The 22,824-nt window shown below is 43.1% G+C and overlaps 1 protein-coding gene across 1 annotated transcript in view; it reads right to left on the bottom strand.

Annotated features, from left to right (window-relative positions):
• Positions 1 to 22,824, bottom strand: part of LRRC2 (leucine rich repeat containing 2) — an 82,496-nt gene that overhangs the window by 36,942 nt on the left and 22,730 nt on the right. Inside the window, exon 4 of the mRNA XM_064140385.1 lies at positions 4,697 to 4,833. Within this exon, the coding sequence (XP_063996455.1) occupies positions 4,697 to 4,833 (137 nt within the window). The remainder of the gene's footprint in view (positions 1 to 4,696; positions 4,834 to 22,824) is intronic.

Here is a 22,824-nt window from a genome sequence, read left to right as displayed (position 1 = left end):
GACTCTGTTCCATTCACCACACCTCTCTGACTTCTTTCCTTTAACCAGATCACAATTCACTTCACCACTCAAAGTCCAGGGGCTCCAACAGCATACAACAATAGGTACTCAGGGAACCGCAGATGAGGTCACTAAAGTGCTCTCCATTGTATTCCAAAAGTCATGGCAGTCTGATGAAGTCCTTGTGACTGAAAAGGGGGAAATATAACCTTCATTTTCAAAAAGGGAAAGAAAGATGATCCAGGGAACTTTAGACCAATCAATCTCATATCTGTGCCTGGTAAGATCATGGAGCACATCCTCCTGGAGGCACTGCTGCAGAAGAATAATAATGAAGATGTGATTGGGCTTCACCAAGGGCAAATTGTGCTGCTCAAACCTGGTGGCCTTCTATGAAAAGGTTACAACATCAATAGACAAGAGATGACCAACAAACATCATTTACCTTTTACACTGTCCCACCTGAGATCCTCATCTCCAAGATGGTAAAATATGGGTTTGATGGATGGATCACTCAGTGGAGAAAGAACTGGCTTGCTGGTGACACACAAAGAGTGGCCAAGTCCATGTCCAAGTGTAGGCCAGTGACAAATGGAGTCCCTCAAGGATCAGTACTGGGACCAGTCTTACTTAACATCTGTGTTGGTGACATGGATAGTTGCATTGAGTGCATGCTCAGCAAGTCTGCCAACAACATCAAGCTGTGTGGTGTGGCCAACACACCAGAGAGAAAGGATCCATCCAGAGGGACCTTGACAGCCTGGAGAGGGGAGACCAAGACATGCTCACAAGGTTCAACAAGACCAAGTGCAAAGTCCTGCATCTGGGCTGGGGCAATCCCAGCATGAAGATAGGTTGGGCAGTGACTGGCTTGAGAGCAGCCTTGAAGAAAAGGACCTGGGGGGTACTAATGGCAGATGAGAATACCAACATGAGCAGTCAGGTTTACTGGCAGCCCAGAAAGCCAACCGTATCCTGGTCTGCATCAAGAGAAGCGTGGCCAGTGGGTTGAGGGAGGTGATTCTCCCCCTGTACTCCATTCTGGTGAGACCCCACCTTGAGTACTACATCCAGTTCTAGAGCCCCTATCACAGGAAAGATATGGACATGCTGCAGCAAGTCCAGAGAAGGGCCACAAGGATGATCAGAAGGCTAAAGAACCTCTCCTATGGAGACAAACTGAGAGAGTTGGAATTGTTCAATTTGGAGAAGAGAAGGCTCTGAGGAGATCTTATTGTGGCCTTCCAATATCTGAAGTGGGCCTAGAAGAAAGCTGGTGAGGGACATTTTAGGATGCCAGATAGTGACAGGATCAGGATAAATGAATCCAAGCTACAGCAGGGTAGATTTAGATCAGATGTTAGGAAGAATTTCTCCACCATAAGAGTTGTGAGATGGGCTGCACAGAGAGGTGGGGGAAGTCCCATCCCTGGAAGTTTTTTAAGGCTAGGCTGAATGGGGCTCTGGACAACCTGATCTGGCAGAAACTGTCCCCACTCATGGCAGGAAGGGTTGGAACTAGATGATCCTGGAGATCCCTTCAAACCTCAACGATTCTGTGATTCTGTGATCCTAGGCAGAAGCTACAGACAAATTATAGACATGGATAAAACATTGCACTACAAGCCATTTGAAGCAACTAGGAAAATACTAAAATTGTTTTTAATATACAGGTCATTGAAGCCAGGTTTATCATTCTAGTCCACAGGCTTCGATGAACTCACTTTTCCTAGACATTCATACACAATTCCTTAGCCTGTTTAGGATGTATGGTTTTCTGACTCCATTACAGTTTCTTTTTACTAGTTACTGATGACTACAAAATAATAAAGTTTTCAATATGCAGTGAAGCTAGGAGAGGCATCAACAAAACATCCACAATGGACTTCCAGAGGGTGTATTCAAAGAACTAACTGGAAGGGTATCTTAGGAAAAAAAAATTAAAATCAAAAAGGTCCAGGAAGTTTGGCCCTACTTTAAGAAAGAAATCTTGAAGGCACAGAAACAGGCTGTGCTGATGTGCCAAAAGCAGAGCTGGCAGGGAAGATGACTAGCCTGGATGGGCAAGGGACTTGTGAAGGAATTAAAGGGAAAAAAGAGGCTGTATCATCTTTGGAAAAAGGGGAAGATTACTCAGGAAAAATATAAGGATGTTGCCAGGTGATGTAGGAAGAAAATTAGAGAGCAAAAGCCCAGTTAGAACTTAGACTGGGCACTGCTGTGAATGATAAAAAGAAATATTGTTATAAATCTATTAATGATAAAGAGGGTCAAGGAAAACCTCCACTCTTTATTGGACAAGGAGGGGAATATAGTAATTAGAGATCAGGAGAACGCAGAGGTGCTTCACACCTTCTTTGCCTCAATTTTCAGTAGTAAGACAGCTGGCCTCCTGAGCTGGTGGGTGGGGTCAGGGAACAGAACAGCCCCCCTGTAATCCAAGAGGAAGCAGTTAGGGACTTGTTGAGCCTCTTGGATCCTCACAAGTCTATGGGACCAGATGGGATCCATACTAGGGTGATGACAGAGATGGCAGATGAGCTTACCAAGCTGCTCTCCATCATTTATCAACAGTCCTGGCTCACTGGAGTGGTCCCCAGAGACTGGAAGCTGGACAGTGTGGTGCCCATCCACAACAAGGGCTGAAAGGAGGACCCCAGAAATTCCAGAACTACCAGCCTGACCTCAGTGTCAGGCAAGATAATGGAGCAGTTCATCTTGAGTGCAATCACAGGGCACCTAGAGGATGGCCAGGAAATTAGACCCAGCCATCATAGATTTAGGAAGGGCAGGTCCTGCTTGACCAAGCTGATCTCTTTTTATGACCAGGTGACCTGCCTGCTGGAGGTAGGGAAAGCTGTGGATGTAGTCTACCTGGACTCCAGCAAGGCCTTTGACATCATGTCCCAAAGCAAACTTCTGGCAAAGCTGGCAGCCCATGACTTGGACAGGGGCACTCTGTGCTGGGTTAAGAACTGGCTGAATGGCTGGGCCAAGGAGTGGTGGTGGATGGTGCCACATCGAGTTGGCATCCAGTCACTAGTGGTTTGCCTCAGGGATCAGTGCTGGGCCCAGTCCTGTTCAGTATCTTCACTGATGATGTGGATGAGAGGATTGAGCCCAGCATCATTAAGTCTGCAGATGACACTAAGCTGGGAGCATGTGTCAATCTGTTACAGACCACACTTTGAGTACTGTGTCCACTTCTGGGCTCCGCAATGTGAGAAAGATGTTGAGGTGCTTGAATGTGTCCAGAGAAGGGTAACAAGGCTGGTGAGGGGCTGGAGCACAGCCCTGTCAGGAGCAGCTGAGGGAGCTGGGGTTGTTCAGCCTAGAGAAGAGGAAGCTCAGGGGCGACCTTATTGCTCTCTACAACTACCTGAAAGGAGATTGTATCCAGGTGGGGGTTGGTCTCTTCTCCCAGGCACCCAGTGAGAGAACAAGAGGACACAGTCTCCAACTGTGCCTGGACAGGTTTAGGCTGGACATTAGGAAGAAGTTCTTCATGGATAGAGTGATTGCCCATTGGAATGGGCTGCCTGGGGAGGTGGTGGAGTCACCATCCCTAGAGGAGTTTAAGAGGAGGCTGGGTGAAGCACTTAGTGCCATGCTTTAGTTAATTAGAAGGGTTAGGTGGTAGATTGGGCTCGAGGATCTTAGAGGTCTTTTCAAAACTGGTTAATTCTGTGATTCTGTGAAACATTATTTGATTTGTCCCTTGTCTTAACTCTCTGAGGGAGGATGAGAGGAAAGAGAAAAGAAATTTGCTCTATTTGTGCTGCTGCTAACATTTTTATGAAATGTGAAGCTGATGTTCATGCTTTGTTCCAGGCCCCTTCACATATTTTTTTTTAACAATTCTTTTCAGATAAGCTACCTTACAGTAAAAAGTGTTAAGGGGAAATTAATTGTCTTTTGTGTTTTCTCAGAGAAGCACATAATCACGGCCAAAACAGATCTCAAAAAATATTTAATCCATTATGACACTGCCTGCAAATCACCGTTTAAAAAAAAAAGTAGATATTAGTAAAGAAGATCCTGGCATTCCTTACTGGCATTCCTGGCATTCAGGAATCAGGATATTAAGAACTTAAGAAATACAGATAATACCCAAATCTGTCATTAGGTACAGACAATGGCTTCATTTCTCTATGGTGAGTAAGTCTTAGAGAAAGTGGGAGAGAGAGCAGTTATGCATCCAACAGAAGAAACACTGCCGATGCATTCCTGGCAGTCATTTTCTCATTCTCTGTTATATATTCATCTCATGCCTCACAGGTTATATCCCTTTCAGACAGGTATTTATGTTCTTAGAGATATATAGCATGTTTCTCCAGACTCTAGAAAAAAAGGTTAGTACATGAATTTGACTGTCAAGTTACACTTTACTTTCACAGAAAATGGTTATTTGCAACCTTCTCCTTATCACTACTGACCAAATCTCCTTTGGAGTCATGTCCTCCTTCATATATCAGGAAAAATACAAGTAAAATTTAGTCACTTGGAAACCAAAACAAAAAATCTTAGTCCCATTTAACTGCTGCTAAGGCATTTTCAGTGATACTTCTAAAACATTATTGCTAAAAACTGCAAGGAATGTAATTTAATCTCTTAGGAAAATATTTTAAGATTGTGATGAAATACATTATAAACCTTTTTTTTTTTTTATTAATGGAAACATAATTTATTATCTTACTTCAAATGGGAGCTCTGTTATTTCCATATTTCCAGACAAATCCAATTTTTCCAGATTCTCACAATCGCCTATTTCTGGAGGGACTGACTTCAAGTGATTGAAACTCACATTGAGCACTTTGAGGTTTTTTAAGCAGCCTGTGAGGAAAAGATAACTAAAATCAGCATACTGAGAGGAGGGGGGGAAAAAAAGGGCAGAATAATAAGAAGAAAGAAAGTAAAAATATAAAACCACACTCAGTTTTGCCATGGAAAAACTCAATGTGATAATGAGACTAATAAATATTTCCTGCTGTGGTCACTAGTATTGCAGGAGGGTAGTAGTGCTGTGTTGTACTCCTATGGACTTCCCTTAACAAGCAACTGTTTTAGTGAGATTTCTGAAAGGAGACAGCAAAGACTCCTAAAAATCTTGATTCTACCAAAGATGAGGTTTCTACTGAACTCTTGAAATTGGAGAAGATGGCCTCTGACTTTGCCACTCCAGAAAACTTGCCTGATAACTGAAAAGCATCTTAGTATTTTTTTATCAAACCTGTTCTTCAGGATTAATCACTCCTACTTTTGGTATTTAAATGGGCCTTCTCTCCTGCAAGCTAGACAACTCTTTCAACATTTCTTCAGAAGAGAGGTTTTCCAGCCCTCTAACCATTTTCTATAACCTCCTCTAGACCTGCTCTAATAGGTCCATGTCTTCCTCATACTGAGTACATCAACCTTGAACACAGTATTCCTAATAGTGTCTGACTAGAGGAGAGCGTAGGAGATATGCTGGCCACACCTGTTTTGGTGGGACCCAGGATATAACTGGCTTTCTGGCCTGAAAATACACACCAGCTCATATGCACCAGTACCCTTGAGTTCTTCCCTCTGGACCTTTTAATCAATCTATTATTCCCAACCTGTATTGATACCAAAAGTTGTCCCAGTGCAGTTGGAAGACCTTGCACTTGGTTTCAAGTGGGTCCACTCCTGAAGTATCTCAAGGTCTCTCTGAATGGCATGTCTTCCCTTCAGTGTATCAACTGCACCACTCAGTTTGGTATCACGAGTAACACTCCTCTCTAATCATTGATATTCCTTTGATATTCCCCTCTAACCAGTTACAGAATACAGCATTCATGAGGAAGAGTAGAGTAAGAATCTTAAATTCAATTCAGCAGTTAGAACTGGAAAAAAAAGGCAAAACTTATACAAGATTCACCATTCTGTATTATATAAATCATCTATTTATAAACTTTTTTTTTTTTTTTAAATATGATATTTCATGGGGTTTGAATGACACTAGACCAGGTATCACGCAGGACATCTCAAGTGCTCAAAACAGTGTCATAACACTGAGCTTACCCTTAAAGCACTAATGTTTAACTAAACTCCATCCAGAGCTAGTGTCTTATTACAACTGCTCACCTTTCACAATGTGTGGAAATCCTTATTAGTGGCCAGATAGTGCTTTCACAGAAAAGGACAGAGAAGATACATAGGAAATTGAGAGTCCCATATTTTTTCCCCTGAGTTGTCCCTGTCTGTCAAGGGAAAGAGTGTGCAGTTCAATGACCAATACAGGCAGTTATCAAACCACACAGCATTTTAAGTAAACCCCATAGTCTCTCTTACAGAATCACAAGACCTTAGAGGTCGAAAGAGACTTCCAGAGATCATGTCGTGGAGAGCCTGTAGGCCCAAAAAGTGGCTTATTTATGCCTCTCCCTGCCTGGACATGTTTTTCTGCCAGGACCACTGGTTGTAAACAGGCTGTGTAAGGCCCCACACACCCAGCTTGTGTCTCCCTGGTGTAAGCCCACATGATCCCCATATGTGGGGAAAGTCCAGGCAAGTGGCATTTGCCTACTATGGTAAGGTTTGGCTGACTGCCAACCTGATTGGTTATTCTAGTGGCCAAGGAGCCATTAATCTCGGCCTACATTCAATAAATAGGGGTGCACAGGTAAACAAAGTGCTCAGATTCCTGCTTGGATGTCATTGCTCACACTCGGAGCCTCACTTGCAGCTCAGACCCTTGTGCTCTGACTTGCAGCTACCTGCCTGCATACTTTAGTTGCAGAGCTCATTTAAGCCTGCCTATATATATATATATATATGTGGAGCCTATAGTCTCCTATGTTATCAGGACCAGATGCTGTGCTGCCTGCCTTTACCTACGGAGCTCAGACTCCCAGCAGCCGTGCACATCCTGCATGCCTGCTGCCTGTCATTGACTGGTAAGCACCACTGCCGCTAAGATAACCAGGAAGTAGACTCTGAATTGTCTGTACACACACGCTATCAGTCTGCTAGCCACATGAGAATCATGCTGAGACTGCACAACTTCCTCCTCCTGCACCTGAGATCCTGCCTGCCTAAGAGTCCCTGGACAGAGTATCCAGAAGAAGCCAGCAGCACCAAGGTAGAGATTGCATCCTTCACCAGGAGAATCAGATCAGAGACCATCATTTCCCCACAAACCAGGAAGATTCATCCTTTCCCCTGAAGCCGGGAGGACTCCAGCCTCAAAGTCCATGGGCAGAGATCCCCTGAAGTTTGGACACTGGCATAGGCTGTGACACAGCGCCGGAGGGTGATTGATAATTAATAAGAATTGTGAGTAAAAGCTTAATACCTCTGTAAATAAAAGTTGCCTCTGCCATAGAGCAGAATCAGTTTCCAGCCCACTCTGCTGGGCAGATAGCATATAGACCCCAAACGGTATTTGCCATGGGGAAAACTCCTCTCTCTGTTTATAGTTTGGATGTTTGCTAGTTAATTAATGTCACTGTACGTATTTTATCCTAGAATGTTTTCATAACCATGTAGAACATATTAATATTAATATTCAGTGGTTGGGGTGGCAAGAGTTCAGAATATTGAGTTCAATAAATATATATTTTTATATAAGGTTATATCACCCCAATTAATTCTCCCCTCCACCAAAATTGGCGTAGGCTGGCAGAATACCCCTCCACGACAGATCATCAAGTCCAACCTCCTTGACATAAAGGTAGGTTCACTAGGGTAGTTCATACAGGAATGTATCCAGGCAGGTTTTGAAAGTCTCTGTAGAAGGAAACTCAACAACCTCTCTGGGCAGCCTGTTCCAGTGCTCAGTCACTCTCATTGTGGAGCACCTGTATTTTTCTCATGGGTGGCAGACAAGGCACATATGGTAAGATCTTCATTATATTAACCTCTACAGATGGCAACAGAGAAAAATACAGAAGCTTCTACTCAGCTTCCTCCCAGTTTTCATTCTGCCAGAAACTGAGGTAGTGCTTCAAAATTCAACTGTCCTTTTAGGAAGGAATTCTTGTCTTTTCTATTCACTGTGAAGAGGGAATAGCAGAGGGAAAAAAAAATTAAAACAGGCATTATTTTGGCATACATTACTGTCACACAGAGGTCATTTGAGATGGTGCAAGAGTGATAAAAGTGACATAATGGTGTAAATGTGTGAACAACCTTATTTGTGAAGAATCAGTGAATCACAAGTTATTTCCTCATTCAAATAATCCATCAATGTAGGAGACCAAATCTCACTGGAATGAAAAAGGAACTATATACTAAAATGTTTGGTCTTTTCTTTCAGCAAAGGCTTATTGTACTGGCTCTATCTGCAATGGAGTTAGTTTGCTCCATTGCAGCCTATGTAGTGCTATGTTTTGCAACATACCAATGTGTTCAGCAATGGTGAAAGCATTGCTGTCTTGCAAAACGTAGCACTGTATAGGGTCATGCAGCTCCTGTTTCTCACTCCACCCCTGCAGTGAGTCAGCTAGGGACAGCCAATAGAGTGTGAGGGAACAGGCCTGATACTGAACCTGAGTTGACCAAAGAAATATACTATAACATATAATACTATGATCACCACTGAAACTGGAGGCAACAAGAAATGGAAGAAAGTTATTCTCAATATTGCTCAGAGGCTGACTGAGCAATTGGGCATTGGTCTTTTGCATCACTTTTTTATTTCTTCACTTGTTTGTGTTTCCTCACTTAGCAAACTGTCTTCAGTATGCCAGACAAGTTTTTTCACTTTTGCTCTTCCAATTCTCTCCCCATCCTTCTGCTTTCTTCTGAACAGGCAAGCTGCCAGAGGCTAAGCAAGCTGCAGGAATCTTAGCAGTCTGTAAGTGTTAAACTACAACACATCTATTTGCAAAATTTTCAGCCACAGGAATTTGTACCTCCCTTTCCCCTCAGTAGCTGGAGAATATGGACAAGGTATCTTTGAAGTGAAAAATCTAGTGTCACCAACACTCTGACCACCTTCTTCTCTGATTCTGCTCATATGATGTATCTCTGCTGCATACAAAAGAAAAAAATCATAAAAACTCAAGAACCTTTCTAGGCAGAATGATGGAGACAAGGTCAGCTGCTTAGACTGCTTAGTGAAACTGAGTTCTTGTATAACTTGCATGTTTTTTCTTTGTCCAAACACGTCTCAACATGTTCACTCATTTTTTTTCAGTATATAACCCCTATACTCCTTGATCTCTCCCCCCTTGGATCTAAGTGAGGAGGGGTGTACTTGGTCAGTCAAGGTGTCATGAGTCACATGGTGTCCTGGAGTCCTGTACCCCTAAATTCCTCTCCTGCCCGGACTTCGGGGGGAAAGGGGAAAAGCCGCCTGGTTTCCCCCCCCCTCGCCTGCCCTGCAGCCGTGAAGGGGGGGAGGACTGCCCCGTGAAGGGGGTGGCGACTGCCCCGTGAGTTCCTGCACTGGAGCCAGGCTGGGATTGGCCGTGCGCTTTCGCGCCTAAGGTGTGGTAACTCTGCCCTTTGTCTAGCGAAGGTTATAAATATTGGGGGTCTTCCTGCCTTTGGGGTTCCCGCTTTGGATTTTGCCCGTGCCTGGACGTATGTGTCTGCCTGAGCTCACACACTCCCCTGTGCCTGGACTGCAGAGAGACCAAGGATTCACTTTCCTGTTAGGCACACTTTTGTGTGCCTAACGACCCTTAACGACCCTTAACGACTCCTGCAGCCGCTAGAAAGGAAGAGAAGGACAGACCGCACGAGCCAGCCTGAGTGAGTTATTTGGCTTAGCTTAATTTAGTAAGAAACCGCTATTAATTAATAGCTGAGTCCTTTTCCAACTTCTGACTTCCAAATATAGTCAGATTATTGATGGTATCCTTGTAGATTTAATTCTCATGCAACTGAACCTGTTTATTAAATGAAATTAATCTTTGTATATATAGTTGTGGGGGCGGGTTTTTGGGAAAATAAAAAATATCTATTTTTGATAAATTCTCGACTCGGCCACATATCAGTTCCTGCCCTCTGCAACATTATGGCGCAGTGTATGCAGAGTAGTTCAATCATAGAATTTCTACATGAAAAGGGATGCCTAATCACAGGACTTGATTTAATTTGGGCTCAGCAAAATTGTAAAAATCCGGAGAAAATCCTGGATAAATTAGCTGAGCGCTCAGACCCTGTGGTTCCTGAGTCTCCAATGGAGCATTTCTCTGTTGTTCTGGGGTCAGTCGTGACCCAGACTCTGGCCGAATTTGAAAACTATGAAAAAAGAATTCAGGTCTTGGGAAAGGATTTATTAGCAGAAAAACTAAGAGCCAAAGTATCTGGGAGAACATGCTGGCGCAGACAAAGAGCCTGACCGCGGCACTGACTGCCTGGATGAAAGAAAGGCTTGTAACGCCTTCAGACACTACCTCTTCAGTCTCCGTGTCTGAATTTGAATTGAGTGATTCGCGGGAATCGGGGAAAAAGGCAGAGAATGCCCCGAGGGGCTCTTCGGGGGAGAGGAGTTCCCCGAAACCAGGCACAAAAGACTCTGCTAGAGACTCAGAGAATTCCTCTGCATGTGCCTCTGTGCTGCAGAAAGCCTCAAAGCCACTCAGAAAGTGCAGAGCCCGACCGGACTCCCCGTGGCTAGCGGAGAAGAGAGCTCCGGTGAGGAGGGCGCCATGGTGCAGAAGCACGTGCTGCCTGTGATAAGGACTCAGTCCGTGAAGGGCAGGAAAGGCGCTGCAGGGACCACCGTGATCAAAAAGCAGTTCACAGACACACAGCTCAGTGACTTACAAGTCAAATATGCGAGAGATCCTGGGGACTCAATCGCTGACTATGTGTATCGAGTGTCCCGAGCCGGTGGGGACCGGGTTCTTCTAGAGTCGCAGGAAGCGGCTGGAGACTGGGGGGATGATGTGTTCCTGACACGTGAACCCGAGGGGACACACAGCCTCACCGCCCGAATAGAATCATAGAATCATGGAATCAACCAGGTTGGAAGAGACCTCCAAGATCATCCAGTCCAACCTATCACCCAGCCCTAACCAATCAACTAAACCATGGCACTAAGTGCCTCATCCAGTCTTTTCTTGAAGACCCTCAGGGACGGTGCCTCCACCACCTCCCTGGGCAGCCCATTCCAATGGCAAATCACTCTCTCTGGGAAGAACTTCTTCCTAATATCCAGCCTTTGCCTACCCTGGCACAACTTGAGACTGTGTCCCCTTGTTCTATTGCTGGTTGCCTGGGAGAAGAGGCCACCCCCCACCTGGCTACAATGCCCCTTCAGGTAGTTGTAGACAGTAATAAGATCACCCCTGAGCCTCCTCTTCTCCAGGCTACTAGGCAAGCAGCGTCCGCCCAGCCTACCATGGGGAGCCGACGGAACTAAGGGTCACCAGCTCCTCTGAGCTCATCACTGCTCTCCGCAGACTTGCCTGTGTCCAGGCTATCTATGATAAGGGACATTACGATTGCCCGTTTTATGCCCCTGTGGACCCGGAGAGACTTCACCCTATTATGAAGGGTTTGCCAGCAACTCTGCAAATCCAACTAATGAAGAATGTTGAGAAAATTGAACGTGTGATTGCAAAAAAAAAATGCAGAAAACGATGCTAAAGAGCATGTAATGACTTGGGCTGAACTGTTAACTGACTTAAATGCCTACGGGTTGCAGTTTGGGTTTGGGTCTCCTGAAGGAAAAGGGGCTGGGGAGAGACAGTCTCTTGCTTCTCCCCCAGAAAATCCCAGGACTCTGCACAGGCAAGTCCGGCCAGTGCAGGACTGCTGCCCCAGGGGAACGGATTCTGCAGGTTTCTCCCTGAGGGGAAGGGGCAGAGACCAACAGAGTAACTGGAGACCCAGAGAAAAGAAGAGCAGTTGGTACAGACAAGCCCTGACTTTAGGGATACCAAAAACTGTTTTAAGGCAGCTGGCAGACTGGCAGCTGAAGAATCTAGTGCGGTGCCTTCAGAAATCGGCTGCAAAATCCAGAGGCAGCCGCGAGAAGCCCAGGGGCAGCGGTGGCTCCCGGAGCGGCTCGCCCAGAAGTGGCAGCCCCCCCGCTGGGAACTGCAGCTCGTCCCCAGACAGAAAGGTTAACCCTTTCTCATCTCCCACACGGGAGGCAAAACACTGAATTAGTGTAATAGTGGCTCTGCAGCTTTTAATGGTCAGCAGTCATGGGGAGAGCTACAGAAGCCCCCAGAATAAAGACCTGCTGCCTAGGTGAGCCACGTGGTCACTGACCACCTGCCCCAGTACAAAAGGTCACCGGATCAGTGCACGGTGGATCGTCCCCAATTATTAATTGTCAAGCCTGGCCTTTAGAGGCCAAGGCAGGTTTTGTCTCCTTACAGGTTAAGGTTGAGGCAGAGGACCAGTTCCTGACCACCTGACCAGCACCTGGGAAAGGGAGAGCCAGCTACATGAGAGACGGAGTCATATCACCGGGGTGGCCAGTGGATGATGGCATCAGGACCCACGGACTGTGACCTCCAGCCATGGACTCAGAGCATCTAAGGCTCTGCCATGAACTTGGTTGCTCTACCAGGAACAGAGCAATCTTCAATTGACTGTGTAGCTTTATTAATACTGTTTGGGCTATTGTTAAGCCTTGTTAAGTATTGTTAAATATTGTTGAGGCGATTAATGTGTTATATATATTGTTAATGTTGGAAAAGGCTAAGCTATGTATATATATTAATAGGTTACTAAATTGAAGGGGGATCACCTGTCACTCAAGTTCTAGACAAAGATGCTCATTATCACCGGAGTGGGATGTCCTGGAGTCCTGTACCCCTAAATTCCTCTCCTGCCCGGACTTCGGGGGGAAAGGGGAAAAGTCGCCTGGTTTCCCCCCCCCTCGCCTCCCCTGCAGCCGTGAAGGGGGGGAGGACTGCCCCGTGAAGGGGGGGGCGACTGCCCTGTGAGTTCCCGCACTGGAGCCAGGCTGGGATTGGCCGTGTGCTTTCGCGCCTAAGGTGTGGTAACTCTGCCCTTTGTCTAGCGAAGGTTATAAATATTGGGGGTCTTCCCGCCTTTGGGGTTCCCACTTTGGAGTTTGCCCGTGCCTGGACGTATGTGTCTGCCTGAGCTCACACACTCCCCTGTGCCTGGACTGCAGAGAGACCAAGGATTCACTTTCCTGTTAGGCACACTTTTGTGTGCCTAACGACCCTTAACGACCCTTAACGACTCCTGCAGCCGCTAGAAAGGAAGAGAAGGACAGACCGCACGAGCCAGCCTGAGTGAGTTATTTGGCTTAGCTTAATTTAGTAAGAAACCGCTATTAATTAATAGCTGAGTCCTTTTCCAACTTCTGACTTCCAAATATAGTCAGATTATTGATGGTATCCTTGTAGATTTAATTCTCATGCAACTGAACCTGTTTATTAAATGAAATTAATCTTTGTATATATAGTTGTGGGGGCGGGTTTTTGGGAAAATAAAAAATATCTATTTTTGATAAATTCTCGACTCGGCCACATATCAGTTCCTGCCCTCTGCGACACATGGTCAAGTGTTTCCAACCCTCTACTTTGCTCCAGGTTGATTCTTAAAAAAACATACCCATTTCCCTACCTGGCCTTTGACTGGTATAACAGAGTCAAGTGTTGACTTTGTCAGTGGGCGTGGCCAACTTTGTTACAAAGCCAAATGTGCACTACCTCAATGCACCGCTAGGGCACAAGTCCCACTGAGAACCAATGAAACAGTGCCACTTCTTAGCAGTGTTTCACGTTTCAAAGTATAATATTATATCACCATTTCACCTTCACACACTTCATTCTGATTGGCTGACATGTATGCCATTGAAACTGCTTAGTGAAACTGAGTTTTTGCATGACTTGCATGTTTTTTCTTTCTGCAAACATGTCTCAACAAGTTCACTCTTTTTTTTTTTCTGTATATAACCCTCAACTCTTTGGCCCCTCTCCCCTTGGATTTAAGTGAGAAGGGGCATGCTTGCTCAGTCCAGGTGTCATGAATTGAATAGTCAAGTGTTTCCAACCCTCTGCTTCACTCCGGGTTGATTCAAAAAAAGTCATAACCATTGTTACGATGTATAGTCCATCAAGATCTGCCTGTAATTCTGTGTAACAGTTTGGTTTTTTACTTCTACACTCTCCAGTGGATTATGGCACTGAGAACTGAGCAGTAGTCAAGCCTACCTCTAGAACCATAAGATACATAAGACTCACTAGAACTTTCTAGATTGACCCTTACCTCACCACTTCATATAATCTTTTTTTCTTTTTTTTTTCTTATTCTGTCCTTCCCTTATGTTGACTTTTCTGGTGTTTTCATAAGTGAATATATTTGAGAATTTATTTTACTAACATGAATGACCCAGTTCTTCTAATCTCTCACAAATCAAAATTTCTGTCCTTGAATGGCCCTAATAGACTTCCTTTCCATCTGTTCTCCTCTGAAATAACTTTCCCTGAATCTGGATGACCACAGCTTTAGGGATGAATCAAAAGCTTTATGTCTGGAAGCACAGTTTGTATCTGGCCCTTGCTGCTTTTGCTGCTTCTGCTGCACCCGCTGCTATCTTCCCTCACTATTGTTTTGGCTGCTGCTGCTGCTTTGCTACTTCAGTACTGATTGACCCCCTTCCCCATCTTCCTTAAGGTGGGACACCATCTCCCACAGAGTCCTTGCAGCTAAAATGAGGAACTGCAGTCTAGATGATCAGATAGTGAGGTGAATTGTAAACTGGTTGAAGGGAAGAAGTCAGAGAGTTGTGGTCAATGGGACAGAGTATAGTTGGAGGCCTTTCTGTAGTGGGGTCCCTTAGGTGTCAGTGCTGGGATGAGTGCTAGTAAAAATATTCATCCGCTACCTGGATGTGGGCATAGAGCGGACTGTCAGCAAGTTTGCTAATGACACAAAACTGAGTTGAGTGGCTGACACACTGGAAGGCTGTGCTGCCATTGAATGAGACTTAGACAGGCTGCAGGGTTGGGAAGAAGAAACTGAACAAAATGCAACAAGGGCAAGTGTAGATTCTTGCATCTTGGAAAGAGCAAACCCATGTGTCGGTATAGGTTGAGGACTGATCTGTTGCACAATAGCACAGGTAAAAGGGAGCTGAGGGTCCTAGTCAATTACAGAATGACCATGAACCAACAATATGTCCTTGTGCCCAAGAATGGCAATGGCATCCTTGGGTGTATTAGAAGGGGTGTGGCAGGTAAGGAGAGTAACTAATAGGATGAAAGATGTTCTCTTCCCCATCTACTCTGGCATAAGGCCACATCTGGAATATTGTGATCAGTTTTGGGCCTCTCATCTCAAGAACATTAGGGAACTGCTTGAAAGAGCAACAAAGATGATTAAGGGAATGGATCATCTTCCTTATGAGGAAAGGCTTAGGTAGCTGGGTCTCGTTAGCTTGGAGAAGAGAAGGATGATAGGTGACATCATTCATATTTATAAATATGTGAAGGACAAGTGTCAGGAGGATGGAGTCAAGCTCTTCTCAGTAATGTGCAATGATAGGACAAAACTCAGCCTGTTGAGTTTAGTCTGAGTGAATCCCTGGAGGAATGGTGGACAGGTAACACCTATAACTACCACAGGCAGCAGGTGCAAAGTGGAACATAGGAGGTTTCATTTAAACATAAGGAAAAACTTTTTTACTGTGAGAGTGGTAGCATTGGAACAGGCTGCCCAGAGAGGTTGTGGAGTCTCCTTCACTGGAGATATTAAAAACCTGCCTGGATGCATTCTTATGTGATCAACTCTAAGTGACGCTGCTCTGGCAATGAGGTTGGACTAGATGATCTTTCAGGGTCTCTTCCAGCCTCTAATATCTTGTGATTTGGTGATTCTGAGGTTGGCAGCACGGTGGTACAAACAACATTCACTATTCTGTAATCTGTATTTAGGAGATTACTTATACAAACTTAATGCAAAGGTTGTCCATTCTCTTGGGTATGGTGTGCAGTCACCCCCCAGACTTAATAAGCATGCAGTGCAACTGTTGAGACAGCCTTAGGAAAGGATATATAAGGCAAAAATCTCTTCACTGCTGCCTAAGTGTAGAGCAGAATTTGACTGCCATATCTGCCACCTATACATTCAAATAATACTCAAACACATTTTCTCAGATTACAGTATTCATAATAAAATCATTCCCGCTACAGATTGTTCTTAATGACATTGAATTTTTTATCCTATTTAAAAATGCAAATTGGGGAGTTTGTATCTCTGTATTTTCCAAAGAAAAGCAGCAAAAGTGGTAATGAAATCCATGACTTCCCTGGCAGTCTCACAAGAATATTTTATTTTTAAGTGGGAGATGCAATGCCATAGCTGCTGCCTAAGATAGTGTTTACTCCCAGGGTTTTTTTTTTTTTAATTTATTATTTAAAAAACTAAACCAATAATTAATCTCTATAATTTCTGATGAGCAATGTAGTATATTAATAATGGTAATGCAGCTTCAACATTTAAACAAGCCTACATCAGCACCCCTTACAAGGCTAGGAAGTTACAGAGAGCTTTTATCATCTAAGAATCTCATTTAGTGCAAATTCAGACTCAGTTGCTTACACTAGAGTAAAAGAAAAAGCAATTTTTTGCATTGATCTACAGTGATCTAATTGCATCTTCTTACAGGCCAAGAAAAATAATCACTTATTTCCAGTTTGCTCGGCTAGTGATACTGCCTTTGATTTATCTGAAAGGAGATACTGATGGTCAAGTTTACAAGTAACAATTAAAACATCCACTCATTTATCAAGTTCACTTCTGCTCAAAGCAACCAATTAAAGCAGGGATGTAGACTCCCTGAAATCCTTTTGTGTAAAATAGTTGGGAAACTGTGTTTTACCACTAGATTTTATAAAAGCTATCATGCAGTAACAGACTAACTCTGGTCTAGTAAAATTTCAACTGCTGAGAGAAATTGCATGTGATTACCACAAAACAGAAAAAAGACAAAGCTTATGATCTCAGAAAATTATTAGTACAATGTAAGGAGCAGAGGGAACTATTTTTTTGCAGCAAAATAGAGGTATAAAACTATGACAAAGTTCTGGTAGGCTGAATGGAAAAGAGAGATACATGTTGGGGAAAAATGTAGGGTGAGAGTCTACTGAACAAGATGAAAATAAAATCAGTTAAAGAATGCCAAGGGCTGAACTGAAGGTATTTTGGTAGCTCAGAAATTCTATAGATAAATATGCAACATCCTTTTTTTATGTAAACAGATAAGCTGAAGTATGGGCTCTCATCTCCCCGAGGATCCAAAAAAAAAAAAAAAAAAAAAAAAACAGGTCTGTCTCCCAAGGGCAAAGCAAAATATATGCTGTTGCTGGGCTGGAAAATACTTCTGATGATCACAAACAAACATGTAGTAAACTGTTTGGAATGGGTAGAAAACGTATTGTTGTATTCTTCAAAATTAAAAAAACATCTCCTTGAATAATATTTTGCCATTGTATACAGAATGGCATGCACAGCCTTCAATGTTGCACAAGTGAAGGCTGAGACATAAATCACAGATTTTCACAGAATCACAGAATCATCAGATTGGAAAATACCTTTGATCATCAAGTCAAATCTATCACCCAACTTATCTAGTCAACTAAATCATGGCACCAAGTGCCACAGTCTCTTTTTAAATGCTTCCAGGGACAGGGACTCTCTGGGCAGCCCATTTCAATGGGCAATCACTCTTTCTGTGAAGAACTTCTTCCTAACATCCAGCCTAAACCTGCCCTGACACGACTGGAGACTGTGTCCCCTCATTCTGTCACTGGTTGCCTGGGAGAAGAGAACAACCCCAGCCTGGCTACAACCTCACATCATGGTAGATGTAAAGAGAAATAAGGTCTCCCCTGAGCCTCCTCTTCTGCAGGCTAAACAAATCCAGCTCCCTCAGCACTCCCCACAGGGCTTCTGCTCCAGATGCCTCACCATTTTGCTAATAACAATGTGGTCTTTGTGTTCTAAGATTGATATATATATATAATGCTGTTACATAAATTAATATGACAAACTCATTAGGAACATTTTTTCAAAGATAATTCATGTAATGAGTATTTTCCATGGCAGTGTTTGCAACTTAAGCTCAGTACTCAATGGCACTATTTGAAATACTTCCAGAAGTTCAGCTTACTAATGTATCAATGTTTGCAAGATCCAATGATGTTGCAATTTGTAAAAACAATTGTGGCTTGGGGTTTTTTTTACATTTCAGTACAATTTTTTGATAGCTTATGAAGATTAATAAAAAAGATTCTCTCTTCTCTAACTGTGATCAAACAAGAAGCACAGTTTTGTACTTTGTTAATGCATTAGCCAATGATTAAATTTTGAAGACCTTAACATCTGTTCAGTATGAGCAGCTAGTTTTAAAGCACTGGCATCCTACTAAAAAAAGTCACCTTGCATTAGGGGTGTTTAATACTTCCTCTTCAAATGGTGAACATGCATAAAATTTCACTCAGTTGTACACAAGACTGAGCTGTTGGATTCATGACATTCAATACTGAATAAATGGCAGTGAGTTGACAACTCCTCAGAACAAAACTGGAATAAACTGAAAATATGTTTTCTTCCTGGAAATTCACACATAAGCACGCTGGGATTCTTATTAATTGGAAAAGCTATTTCAGGTATCTATGGTTATTTAAGCCTGTATTACTTCTAGTTTTCCCCTATGAGTTCTAGGAAATTGGATTAACAGTATGCACAAATGAAAAGTTATACTGTGAAGTACAGAGACAAAAAAAAAAAAATCTCCAAAGCGTCTTGTTCAAATATGTATCAAAATACTGTTATTATTCCTCTTAAATATTTGGCATATCAAAAATGTGAGACAATAAGTTACACAGATATTTTTAGCAACTCCTTGAGATACTCTTTTAGTAGTTTGTGGGACAAAAAAGTCCTGATAACAGCCTCAGTACCCCATTGTAGCACAAAAAATTTGAGATCACATGAAAATGCAGCACACTGCTTCCTGTGGGAATATGCAAACATATTCTATTGAATATTTCCTTTGCAGCAATAACTAATATACTGGCACCAGCTGTTACAGAACTATTACACTGCAGCCACACAGTCAGAGCCAGAACTGCAAACTCACACATAAGCCATTGCCAAAGTAAACCTCTCAGCTATACTTCTTCTCATGTGTTTTTCCTGTTATTCTTGGGAAAACTAAGCCTGACAGCTTTGAGACAGACAACTCCATTTTACAGGTTTTTTTTCCAATTTTGCCTACCTTTGAAAATACCTGCTATTCCACAAAAGTATCAAATCAAAAGTATTCACATCTGTCTTTTGATCCAGATTTGATCTGTTCATGTGCGTATGTGATTGCAGTTAGGAGTGTGATTTAAACTATCTAAGAATGCCTTCAAGCCTTCTTTTCTCAGATTCAGAGCAGCACATTCCTCTTTAAATTAATTAGAACTGGAACATGAACTTCAGTTTCTGCATATATTTTAATTCAGATTCCAGCAATACAGATTTTCACTGGAAATATTCTTATAATCTCTTGTTCTCTCACACCTTTATAGCACTCTTGCAAGTGGATACTAATCAAGACTAGTCCAAGTATGGCTCACTAGTTTAGCTTCAGCTGGGCTGTTTCTTCATTGCCTCTAAAGATCAAATACTCAACAGCGTGCCTGAAACTGCCAAGTTCAACCATCTGTCCTTAATCTCAAGTACATTTTAGCAGTGATATTTTATCTCCTTGATGCTGTTTTCTGAACAGAACACAAAATGATGAATGTCTTAGTATTTAACCTTTCCAGAGACCTTACCTTCTGATTTAGCACCGAGTCTTAACTCTTTGCTTAGAGTTCCCAAACCAAACCCACATTGATTATTTTACACCTGCTAATTTAGTAGCCAGATGATTGAACTATGCAAGCTTGCATTTTGAAACAACATCTAAAAACTTCTCAATATCCAAGATGTTTCTCAATAATGTATTATTAAATTAATGAATGTGTCCAATACATATTAGTGACTATATCTGTATGGATCTACAGTACATGAAATAAAGGCATACCCATTTGCAAATGTGTCACCTTACTTGCCAACAAAAAGAGCATTATACAAACTCAGGTAAAAACTTCTCTGTAATTTATGCCATTACAAGGACAGTTTCACTGCATTACTAACAGGTGATTTATCAACAAAGGACACTCACTAAGACTGAGAATCATTAAGCAGGCTTGGCAAAATGTACTGAACAAATTCACTTACACAATTCTGGAGTAGCTTTTTTTGGTATTTCTTTTTACACTACATTGACAAACCTGTGTCTTTGTCTGGATAAGCTAGAATTACCACTGTGATGTAGAATTACTGTATAAATAGCATTTATGTCTAACCAACTTTGCCAATTTAGTTATGCAGAGTCTCAAAAGGAAAGATTCAAATCCAGGTACCTCCAGACAAGTGTTTAGCACAATCATGCCCTCTTTCATTTAATAAATCTTGGGAAAAAAAAAAAAAAAAAAAACAACTTCTGAACAAGAGCTCACCTTGAGGAGGAGAATGGTGAGTGTAATAGCATTGTCTGAGACAGGAATCACAACAAATGGCTTTCTAATATTCACTGAACCTTCCAGTAAAAGTAAATAAACAAGAAAAATATGAAAGCTGGTGATGAGGGGGGAAAAATCACATCTTTTTTTTCTCAAGTAAAAGAATGGGATTTGCTACTAGAAGCACTGAAACTTTTTTCTTTATTTCCCAAGAATGGACTGACTATGCTAGAAAGGTTTGATTTGTGCCTTTATTCTGGAAAGAGCATTTATCAGCATTCATAATCACTTTCTTGTGGGAATAATTTTCATTAATTATCAGTATTATTACAAGAAATAAAACACTTGCTTAGCCAGTACCTGCCTCAGTTGTTAAGCAGTGACCCCTTAAAACTTCATGCTTAATGATTTAGGATAGCCTCTGGAAGAGAACTGTATCCTTTCCCCTTTCTCACACACCACGTGGGAGAAGGTGTTTCCCATTAAACTCTGATCAATCTGAGTGCTGATAAAATGCTTAATGTAGGTTTTTTTATGCTCATTATCTCCTGCTTCTGTCTTGTTTATGATTTGTGAATGCATTTAGTTGCCAGGTTTGAACTACAAAATATTTCTTGATGTCACTGGGAAATTTTGTGTGAAACATAATGTTAGTAAATAAATCAAAAGTATTAGTGTTATTCTACTAATGGAATAGGAAAATAATAGAAAAGAGTAGAAAACTCTATCACTGATTTCTGTGTTTTAGGATGCTCTCTGTCTTCCTCTTTTTACTAGTTAAACCTTTAGTAACTGTAGAGGAAGGCTCTGAATGTACGTAAGGAATACCAATCATGGGGAAGCTTAAGATCACAGAATCATAGAATCAACCAGGTTGGAAGAGACCTCAAGATCATCCAGACCAACCTAGCACCCAGCTCCATCCAATCAACTAGACCACAACACTAAGTGCCCCATCTAGCCTTTCCTTGAACACCTCCAGGGAAGGTGAATCCATTACCTCCCTGGGCAGCCCATTCCAATGGCAAATCACTCCCTCTGGGAAGAACTTGCTCCTAATATCCAGCCTATGCATCTCCTGGCACAACTTAAGACTCTGTCCCCTTGTCCTGTTGCTGTTTGCCTGGTGGAAGAGCCCAACCCCCATCTGGATACAGCCTCCCTTCAGGTGGTGGTAGACAGCAATGAGGTCACCCCTGATCCTCCTCTACTCCAGGCTAAACAATCCCAGCTCCCTCAGTGTGGTGGAGGGGCAGCAGCCCCAAAACTGAGGCCTCCCTATGCCTCTACATGCCTGGATACGTTTTTCTGACAGGGACCTATGGCAGTAAACAGGTTGTGTAACACACACACGCCCAGTCCATGTACCCCTGGGGTCTGCCCAGGTAATCCCCTATTGGGAGGGTCCAGGCAAACAGCTACTGCCTATTAAGGTAAGGTTTGGCTTACTGCCAGCCTGATTGGTCACTTTAGATGTCTGAATGAGCCACAAATCTCGGCTCAGAGTCTATGAAGAGGAGTGCAAAGGAGCACCACATATTCAGAGCGTTCAGAGCGTTCAGAGGACCAAGCTCAGCTCTCTGATCCACACAGCAGCATAGACCTGCTTGCATGGCCTAGACACAGAGTCAGGCCTTACTCACTTGCAAACATTACTGAGGCTCAGACCTCTTGCACTGATCTCAAGGTGCAGTTAAGCTGTCTGCGAACCCTTTGAGAAGCAGAGCACATACACACCTGCATTGCATACATGTATGGGGAGCCGAGAGCCCCCTGCTTAAGCCTAGAGCAGCCGTACATACTGGCTTGCTATCTTGTATTTATCTACGGAGCTCAAGTCTCCCTGCAGCCCGGCATAGACCCTGCTTGCCAGCTGTCCTGTAAGCTTGGAAAATTCTAGGCTCAGCAGACCCTTTCCAGATAGTCTGCAAACCTACAAACACAGCCTGCTAGCTGTACAGATGACAAATCCTCCTCCTGCATCTGGAAATCCTGCCAGCTGATCATCCCTGGACACAGCATCCAGAAGAATCAGCAGCACCAAGACAGAGACCACTTCACACCAGGAGAGAAGGTCAGAGAAACCCTGTTTACCCCAGAGACTGGGAACACTTATCATTCACCTGAAAGCCGGGACAGATTCCAGCCTCACCAAGACCCGAATACTGGGCACACTCTGTGACACAATCCCAGGAGGATGATTAATAATTAATACTTAAGAGGAACACATTTAAGCAAGCTTTAATTCCTTTGTAATATAAGTTACCTCTGTCTTAAGAGCAGACACAGTTTCAGCCCTTGCTGGGCAGACAGCATAGTTGTTAAGAGGCATTAAGCCTAAGGGAATCTTTCTCTC

This window comes from Pogoniulus pusillus, chromosome Z (assembly GCF_015220805.1).
Source record: "Pogoniulus pusillus isolate bPogPus1 chromosome Z, bPogPus1.pri, whole genome shotgun sequence".
Lineage (NCBI taxonomy): Eukaryota > Metazoa > Chordata > Aves > Piciformes > Lybiidae > Pogoniulus > Pogoniulus pusillus.
Note: the sequence above shows the minus strand (reverse complement) of the source record. Positions and strands in the feature narration are given on the sequence as shown.